The sequence below is a fragment of the Telmatherina bonti genome (genome assembly GCF_933228915.1).
Source record: "Telmatherina bonti genome assembly, chromosome: 24".
NCBI classification, from domain to species: Eukaryota; Metazoa; Chordata; class Actinopteri; order Atheriniformes; family Telmatherinidae; genus Telmatherina; species Telmatherina bonti.
In genome coordinates, this window is record NC_136633.1 from 5926289 (window position 1) to 5936171 (window position 9883).

The window sequence follows — 9883 nt, forward strand, 5'->3', positions numbered from 1 at the left end:
TTTTCCTTCTTCAACCAAACACGAAGCGACTTGACGCGTTTCAGGACTCAGAAGTAAAACCGGAGCGTTTCAGGCTCCCAAAGTCAAACTTTATGCAGTTTTTCAAACAAAACAGACAAAAGTAAAGGTCAAGATGAAAGATGTTTGTAGGAAGTAGCCGTATCTTTGAAGTTCTCCCTGGTTCTGGACTCTGGTTGGAGGTTCCGGTCTTCAGACTGGTTTAGGTTTTGACGTGAATTCAGAACTCGTTATGAGCTCGTTGGTCCTGACTGGTCTGGATAATGGACCCCTCATGTGGTTGGTGTATCTGGACTCTGCTTGGAGGTCTCCAGTAAAGACCTCCTGGTCCTCAGGTGTTTCCGGCTCCAACCGGACTGAACTTCCTGAATAAACTCTGAACCTGCTGGTCTTGAGCTGGTCTTGGTTTGGAGTCAGGACTCCATTTCCAGTCCGATCAGGTTTTATTGATGAAGCAGCACAAAGTGTTTTTCTGCATCTCCAAACTAAAACAAGCGTCCGCGTGTTGCTAACCCCTTGTTTCGCTCTCCGAACCGAATGTAGGCAGAAAATATGAAAGGAACTCGACATCTGGCCTGATGCTGCTGTGGCGAAACCTTATCGCGGCCATCCGTCCTCACCAGTAGCCACCCACTCATGACCACATGCCACCACAGGAACCACTCAGATCAGGGCCGGCCGGAGTCCACACCACAGGACGTCCACCCACCCAGACGAAGATGATCGCCATGGCAACAACCTGGCAGAAACAGAAATACACATATTTACATTTAAACATTACGCTCAAATAATATCAAACAAAACATAAAAGAGAATAAAATAAACATTAAATAATAAAATGAATGTTTATTAAATTAAAAATAAAACAGAAATATCAAATAAAATAAAAATTAAATTGAATAAAAAACTATGGAAAAGAAAAGAGTTTAGTTAAAAGTTTAACGTCTTTGCGCAGCTGTGAGCATGGCTGCCGTAATGCACGGGTTGACCCGGGCTGAAGTCCAGGGGCCCATCAGTTACCTGGGGCCTGTCAGAATAAAAGCATGGCTATGTCTGCGTCAGAGTCCACATAAACAGTTTAAACTGTTTCAAAAACAACTTTCAACTGCAAACTGAGCAACAGAAGCTGCGTTTCCACGATGTTTAGTCACGAAATAAAAGCAACATTTCTCGGTTTCGACAAACAGCTACGATATTCGGGTGTTTCCACTGAACAGTGTTCAAGTCTCGTAAAATCCCGTCTTGTTGATGAGATTTTGTGAGGTTTGAGGCTTAAGAAACAACATAGCATTATTTTGGGGTTTTCTACTTTCTGCAAAGAATTTTCTTCTACTTTTCAAAGCTTTTCTCCTCCATTTTTTTTTCTAAAACTCTGAAATTCGTTGTTTGTTCCGCACCGCGCCATCTTTACCGGGAATGACCTGGTCACATGACCCTCCACGTCACATCCAGAGACATGTAAATGCGGAGAAAAGTGTTTCCATTCCACTTTTGTGATATATTTCCTATATCGAAACGTCTGAAAAACCACCTCATAAAAACTTTTTAGCCATATTTAAGACTTTTTTTCTCATGTAGGTGTTTCCATGAGCGTTTTTTTATTGCGACCTTTACTTTTTGTGCAGTTCTGGGTGTCATGGAAACGCAGCTTTAACCTTCTGATCCCAGTGCAGGACGTTCTTCATGATGCGGACTTTAACGGTGTGTTCAGACCAGACGCGTTTTGAGCGTCAGGTTTACATGTAAAGTCTATGTGGAGGCGCGTCAAGGAGGCGTTGAGCTTTCTCGTGGCGTGTTTTCAGCGTTTGTCGCGGTGGCGTGTCACGCAACGAAAGTTTATAAAGTTTTATAAGGTTGACGCGCGGAACTTTAGCTGTTTGACGCGGAGCGTCAACGAATCAGAGCGATATACGTCACGGCTCAAATGAAGTGGAAAATGGCGGACAAGCTAATCGTTTCTGTACGTGCATAGCTAGTTATCTATGACTATTTACGTTTTTATTATTGTGATCGGAACAGAAAGGACCTTGCCTAGCCTTACGACGATGTCCTCTAGCTTTTTTTATTACATAAAGCCGATCTCTCTACTGCACCGCCACCATTCAGACTGACCAGAAGGAAAGCTCCGCCCCTCTCTTTTTCTTGTCGGGAGCGAGCGGCAAACGCGGCAGGAGCGTTTTGGGCGTCGGACACAAACGTGACAGTTTAGTGACCAGGGTTGGGCCTTCAGCGTTTTGAGCGTTTTAAGCATTTTTTACGCGTCCGGTCTGAACACGCCGTCAGGACACGACCGCAGCTTTCTGTGCAGAAGAGACCGGAAGCAACGACAGTGTTTAGTTTTAACATCTGCAGGTTTCGCGTGTTGCCGCTGCAGTCATGGCTGTAAAGTCGTTGAGCTGCTTCTGTTCACATCGCCTCTCAGTTCCATCTGTTATCATTTATTCACTCATTACTGTGTTTATCATCGTTCATGTGGTCATGTTGATACGTCAACACCAAACAAAGAGAAGTTCAGTGTAAATCTAGATAATATTTCCTATAATGAGCCTCGGTACATTTAGAGGACGGGACAGGATCCTCCAGAACCTCTCAGCCCGGCGGCCCAAAAGGCAGACAAGGCTCTGATGGAGGACAGGTTCGAGTTTTTCTCACATTAAAAACATCAACAATCTGGTTTCTTCTTAGTTCTTTGTGGAGTCAAACAGGTTTTGTTGGAACCGGTTCTGTAGCAGAGCCCTGATCCAGACCCAGAGGTCTGGTAGAGCTGTGATCCTGACTGGATTGGACTGGACTGACCGGACTGGACCGGATTGGATTGGACTGGACTGACTGGACTGACCGGACCGGACTGGACTGACCGGACTGGACTAGACTAGACCGGACCGGACTGGGTTTCCAGCTGCTGAAGCTGGATCAGACGCCATGAAGACGCTACGAGCAGCTTTGACCTGTTTGAATGTGTAATGAGCTGCTTCTCTGTCGCCCACACCGAACCGCACACACACCTGTGTGTCGCCGAGCCACAGCGAGAGCTCGGCAGCAGCTGAGGAAACCACGGCGCTCCTCACACACATGCACACGCTGCACCACGCAGCAGCTGAACATCTGACGACGCTGTGCTCTCTGACTTCTGCAGGCGCCATGGTCATGTACGACCCCAGAATGTGCTACATCCTGGACGGCTTCCTCGGCCTGTACGGACTCATCATCACCGGCATGTTCATCAAGGAGAAGGTTGGTTTTCTCTGAGACATCTCGCTGCCTTCCAACTCCAGGCTTCTATTTATTTTATTTAAGATTTCATATTAAGTGATTTATTGAATTTCCCTTTGGTGATTAAAGTATTTTTCATTTGATTATTTGGTTTGATGGATTTATTTCAACCTTTCTGTGTCGCTACAACCTCCTCAGACGGACGGACGAACGTCTGAAACCTGCAGTTAATACTGTTCATGTGTCGTTGCTCAGATGTTTCATCATCTCCTGTTAGAAAATATAAACTGATCTTTAACCCTTTAAAGCCAGTTTCCGAACACAGTATTTTTAATAAATAAAAACACAAAAAAAATATAATTTTTTTTTTTTTTAAATAAAAAGTTAATTTGACTTAAAAAGTAACAATGAAGTGAAATGAATTTCATTAAGTTCTTAATTTTTTTAAGGCTGAACTGAACCAGACAAAATTTACTTTTGTAGAAAACTAACTGTTTTTTTTTTTTTAAATAAAAAGTTAATTTGACTTAAAAAGTAACAATGAAGTGAAATGAATTTCATTAAGTTCTTAATTTTTTTAAGGCTGAACTGAACCAGACAAAATTTACTTTTGTAGAAAACTAACTAGTGTTTTTTTTTTTTAAATAAAAATTTATGAATGACATGAATAAAAACTGTAAAGTAGTCATAAAATTAGTGTTTAAAGGTTTAAAAACAATTGGAAACAAAAAAGGTTTTTCTGAGTTGATGTTTTTTTAATGGCAGTTTTAGAAAATGACTTTTTGTATTTTGACACCTAAAAATATTAAAAAGGTTGATTTATTTTCAGTTATTTACTTATTTTTATATTGTTCATAAATAATCTCTTTGTATTTATTGAATATTTTCTCATATTGTGATTATTTTTTTGTTTTTTAATTGGTTTAATTTTATTTCAGTTCTCTTTTTGTGTTTTTTTGCTGAATTTCTCCAGTTTATATCGTTTTTATGTTATTGTGAATCATTCAGGAGTCGGTAGAAACGTTAAACGTTTCTTATAGATGGAAGATCTTTGGTTTTTAGGAGGACTTCTGTCAGTTCTGTAGCGCTGAACCCGAACTCGATGATTCGGACCCGGACAGGCCGCCGTTTCCTCTCAGCTGTTTAGTTGGACAAACCTGAGAAGTTCTGGTCCTTTTAACTCTCGACTCGGTTCAGGACCAGCGCAGCATGTTAGTTATTATTACTGATATGTTTACCAATCATCACCATGTTTGTTTGTTTTTCATAGTTTTTCAAAGCCAAAGGGAAGGTGGGGGAGGACAGCATCTACACGGTGAGTCTGTGTGTGTGTGTGTGTGTGTGTTCTCTCCAAGCTTGTCCCACCGTCCAAAGACATGATGTTAGGTTAACTGGTTACTCTATATTGTCTCTAGGAGTGTGTGTGTGTGTGTGTGTGTGTGGCCCTGCGATAGACTGGCGACGCCAACAGATGGTGAACGTCTGATCTGTTATAGAAAAGAAAAAATCTACGTTGTGGATAAAATCTAAAGCACTAATAAAACATTCAGTTCACTATTTAATAATGAGACGCCAGTGGGAAACGGTCCACAGAGGGTGGGACGTGGCGTGGACATCCAGTTAAACTGCTGTCTGTGACAGTGGGCCAGTGGGGAACGGTCCACAGAGGGTGGGACGTGGCGTGGACATCCAGTTAAACTGCTGTCTGTGACAGTGGGCCAGTGGGGAACGGTCCACAGAGGGTGGGACGTGGCGTGGACATCCAGTTAAACTGCTGTCTGTGACAGTGGGCCAGTGGGGAACGGTCCACAGAGGGTGGGACGTGGCGTGGACATCCAGTTAAACTGCTGTCTGTGACAGTGGGCCAGTGGGGAACGGTCCACAGAGGGTGGGACGTGGCGTGGACATCCAGTTAAACTGCTGTCTGTGACAGTGGGCCAGTGGGGAACGGTCCACAGAGGGTGGGACGTGGCGTGGACATCCAGTTAAACTGCTGTCTGTGACAGTGGGCCAGTGGGGAACGGTCCACAGAGGGTGGGACGTGGCGTGGACATCCAGTTAAACTGCTGTCTGTGACAGTGGGCCAGTGGGGAACGGTCCACAGAGGGTGGGACGTGGCGTGGACATCCAGTTAAACTGCTGTCTGTGACAGTGGGCCAGTGGGGAACGGTCCACAGAGGGTGGGACGTGGCGTGGACATCCAGTTAAACTGCTGTCTGTGACAGTGGGCCAGTGGGGAACGGTCCACAGAGGGTGGGACGTGGCGTGGACATCCAGTTAAACTGCTGTCTGTGACAGTGGGCCAGTGGGGAACGGTCCACAGAGGGTGGGACGTGGCGTGGACATCCAGTTAAACTGCTGTCTGTGACAGTGGGCCAGTGGGGAACGGTCCACAGAGGGTGGGACGTGGCGTGGACATCCAGTTAAACTGCTGTCTGTGACAGTGGGCCAGTGGGGAACGGTCCACAGAGGGTGGGACGTGGCGTGGACATCCAGTTAAACTGCTGTCTGTGACAGTGGGCCAGTGGGGAACGGTCCACAGAGGGTGGGACGTGGCGTGGACATCCAGTTAAACTGCTGTCTGTGACAGTGGGCCAGTGGGGAACGGTCCACAGAGGGTGGGACGTGGCGTGGACATCCACACACAGCCAGACGCTACTCGTTGCATTAGCTTCCAGCAGAACTGGAGTTAAATATGGAGGAAAGGCTCAGAGAACAAGCTGTTTGTCAGAACCCCAGCATACGTGTGGACATGGTCTGAACATGACTGTTTTCATCCTGTAGAAGTAGTTCATGAGAAAGATGATGTTTTGTAGGATCTGATGGGTCAGGACAACGCCCCGTACGCCCCGCTGAGGACCGACCTCGAGGGAGGAAGAGTAAGTCCACTGACAACACCAGACAACACGTTCATACGTCACTGACAGCTGAACGTTCATGAAACGTCCACACTGGATGCTAAATACTGGATTTTTCACTTCCAGTCCAGTCCAGTCACTTCTCCCCCAGTTTCCCCATCTAATAAACTGGTAAAACTCAGCTCTTTGCTGTTTTATGCCAACAAGGAGGAAGGTTTTATTTTTATCTGGAACTATCTACTTTATCTGACATGAAATGGTCACGTGACCCACTGAGGGGGTTTCCATTACACTTTTACTATACATATATATACATATGTATATATATATATATATATATATATATATATATGTATATATATATATATATAAATTGTTTTACCAGCAAATTGTTTCCTGGGAAATTTTGCATGCTCATTTCATGAATTTTTTTATAGTGTTAATTATTAACACATTAACTTCCCACTTCTTTTGTTTTTATTTTTTTTTAACTGATTTTATCGCCTTGTCTTTTTCTATTTATTTAATTTTTATTTTACATTCAGCAGATTTTTCAGTGGTTGCTGTCGTAAAATGCTCTTATAAATAAAGTTAGCTTGACTTTTAATAAAGAATAAAATAAATTGAAATTCTTATGAAATAAAAATATTTGACCTTTAGAATGAGACCTCTTCTTAATCAGGCTAAAGAACCCAAACATTCTGTACAAGAACCGAACATAGAGAATGGCCCTTCGGAGACCGTTCCTGGGTCTTGGAGGTCTAGATCAGGTAGATCTTCTGGACAACAGTCTATCTATCAAAGCTGTGAAATGAACCGGGGAACCACATTGTTGAAGAAAAGTGGAGAACCTGAGTTAGTAAAATCTGCTGACTTCTTCTGTTGTCTTCCATCTGACAGAATAACAGGAGGAATGACGATACATACACGGTAACAAACACCAAATTCTTCTTCTTTTCTATATTTTAACTTTCTTTCAAACAGTTTTTCACACACAGCTGGTTTTTTAGAGATGATTCAGTGTGTTTTTATGGTTTTATATTCAGGACCTCCAGAAACTTGGAGGCGAGTACCGAGAGCTTCCTGTTAAACGAGAGGTGAGTGTTTGAACGTCCAGAAGTCTTTATGTTTATAGGCCTCAGACAATAATTAATGGCAACATAATAAATATTGATTTGTTGTTTTGTTTTTAAAACAGCGTCATCGAAAGAACGAGCAGGTTTATCAGGTGAGTGGAAACCAGTTGAAACATAAAACTATCCCAGCTTGGATTGTTCTGGAACTGGTGCAATGGTTGGTCGGTGATTTTGTTTACTTATTAATTGTCGGATGTGCTTGTTGGTTGGTTGGTTGGTTGGCTGGTTTGTTGGCTAGTTGAATGATTGATTGACTGGTTTGTTGGTTGATGGACTGGTTGGAGTGGAAAAGAATGACTGATTGGGTGACTGTTTTAGTGATTGTGTTGATTTACTAATTGGTTGGTTGATTGGTTGGATGGATTGGCTGGTTGATGGATTGATTGGTTGTGGGATGGGATAACTGGTTGGATGTGTGTTGACTCACTAGTTGGTTGGTTGATAAATGATTGGTTGGTTGGTTGGCTGGTTAGTTAGTTGGCTGGTTGATGGATTTGTTGGTTCTGGGATAGGATAACTGGTGTGTTGGTTGGCTGGTTTAGTGGTTGGATGTGTGTTGACTAACTAGCTGGTTGGTTGATGGATTCGTTAGTTGGTTGGCTGGTTATTTGGTTGGTTGGTTGATGGATTGGTTGGTTGTGGAATGAGGTAGCTGGTTGGCTGGTTTAGTGGTTGACTGTGTGTTGAATCACTAATTGGTTGGTCGATTGGTTGGATTGTTGGTTGATTGTTTCCTTTTCCTTTGTGGATTGATTAACTGGTTGCTTTGTGGATCTATTGGTTAATTAACTGATTAACTCTCCTCAGGGTCTGAGTTCTGCCACCAGAGACACCTACGATGCACTGCAGATGCAGGCGCTTCCTCCTCGCTAACAACCTGCTGGTGAGCCAGGCATCATCTGGATAAAGGATTCATCTGAACGTCTTGTTGGGACTGGAAATGGTTTGGAAGATTTAAAAGTATCAGTCTGAAAAAATGCAGATATTTGTTATTTAAAAGATTTTTTTCCTTCCTTTCCAATAATCAAAACATTTGGAAAGTCAGGATTGTTTTTGTTGAGATAAACGATGACATCAGATCAGAAATCTCACATTTTTTAGGTTTTAATTTTCTATATTTTATCCTTTAAATATATATGTTGCAGATTCTGGTTTAAAGTTCCCTGATAAGAAACGTTTTAATTGGTAGAATTGTGCTGATTATTATATCAAAACGCAGGTAGTTTTCAATTGACACATTTATTATCATATAATTCAAATTTGTAAATTAGATCGAGAACAGGAGCTTTTTTGTAAGGTTTCTGATGGATCGTTTTAATTGTATCATTTATATTATAGTGTTATAAACCTTTAATATTTCATTCATTGATAAATGAAGACATCACAATGGGTCATTTAAAGTAAATAAGTTGTTTAAATGTAAATATGTTTCCATAAATATCAAACAATAATTTCCTTAAATATATTAATTGAAATAAAAATGAAGTTCATATTATAAATTGTTGATTAAAACAGATTTTATTGGCTTTTATTCTGATCACATCTACTTGAATATGAAGATTTGGTTTTGGCAGACATTGTAAAAAAAATTCTGATTATTTACCACAAGCCAACCCAAAATATTTCAATCTCTTAATTAATTTCCATAAAATATCCACAATGAAAGAGTGTTGGGAAGGTATGTGATGCATGAGTCTCCTGCACATCTGAGGCGTTTGAAAACAATTCTGTTAACATTTAAAGTTGTGTTTCATTATTGTGTAAATATTAGAATTAAACAAAAACACATTTTTACTTTTTCTGTCAGTTTAATTTTTTATAAATATGTGATGTCTTTAAATGTCATTCAGTTTGTGTAAAACATGAAGTTACCTCAGCAGCTTCAGCGTATGGAGCCCCAAAGATGTCAAAATTAAACAAACTATTAAATAGATTCACATTAAATAATAACAGAAACACGATAAATGAGGAGCGTCTACATTGTTTTAAAATAATGAAATGACACATTATTATTGCTTTTCTTTTATTTAAAACATTTTTTTTTTTTTTGGTACCATCTAGTACTTGCAATCTTTTTTAAATTTTTTAATCAAGGGATCGATTGAATGAACAGTTGATCAAAGCGGTAAATCTGAGAGAAAATAAATAGTACATGAATAAAATTAGGCGTTTTGAATTTACCATAACAATAAGAAATTGAAAGTTTTATCATTTAATACTTAAATGTAGAAAAGAATTTAACATTCATTTTTGAACAGTTAGTGCAGCTTTAAGTTTTTATTGTTAATTGTCTGATTTTTCAGTATTTGTTTTTATTCTGATTACGTTTTAACAGTCCATTTTATTTCTGTACTTTGCATGACTGTAATTTTTAACATATTTGAACTTTGTAAAAGCAGCATTTTTAAATGTTGCATTAATGTTTTCCTGAGAATTTGTGCTGTAATGTTAAATGTTCTATGTTAATATTCATCGTCATTAAAAAAAAAAAAATCCTGTTGTTTCTGTAAAAAGTTGTTTCTGATATTTCTGTTAGTCATTAATAACCTGGAGATGCTGAACGTCTGATTTCATTTATTTATGCCACCTGATGGACAAAACCTAGAAAACATGTTTGTTCTGAAAATGAAGATTTTTTTATGTGTTGGGGAAAAAAAG

The 9883-nt window shown here is 40.5% G+C and overlaps 1 protein-coding gene across 2 annotated transcripts in view; it reads left to right on the top strand.

Annotated features, from left to right (window-relative positions):
* The window catches only part of cd247 (CD247 molecule), a 23649-nt gene extending 15488 nt beyond the window's left edge, over window positions 1–8161 (top strand). Inside the window, exons 2-8 of one of the 2 annotated variants that reach the window (XM_079263693.1) lie at window positions 3155–3252; window positions 4502–4546; window positions 6048–6110; window positions 6990–7019; window positions 7136–7186; window positions 7288–7317; window positions 8033–8161. In XM_079263693.1, coding sequence (XP_079119819.1) covers window positions 3155–3252; window positions 4502–4546; window positions 6048–6110; window positions 6990–7019; window positions 7136–7186; window positions 7288–7317; window positions 8033–8098 — 383 coding nt within the window. In that variant the 3' untranslated portion in view covers window positions 8099–8161. The remainder of the gene's footprint in view (window positions 1–3154; window positions 3253–4501; window positions 4547–6047; window positions 6111–6989; window positions 7020–7135; window positions 7187–7287; window positions 7318–8032) is intronic. The other variant, XM_079263694.1, reaches the window with a different exon arrangement.
* The last annotated feature ends 1722 nt before the right edge of the window (window positions 8162–9883 follow it).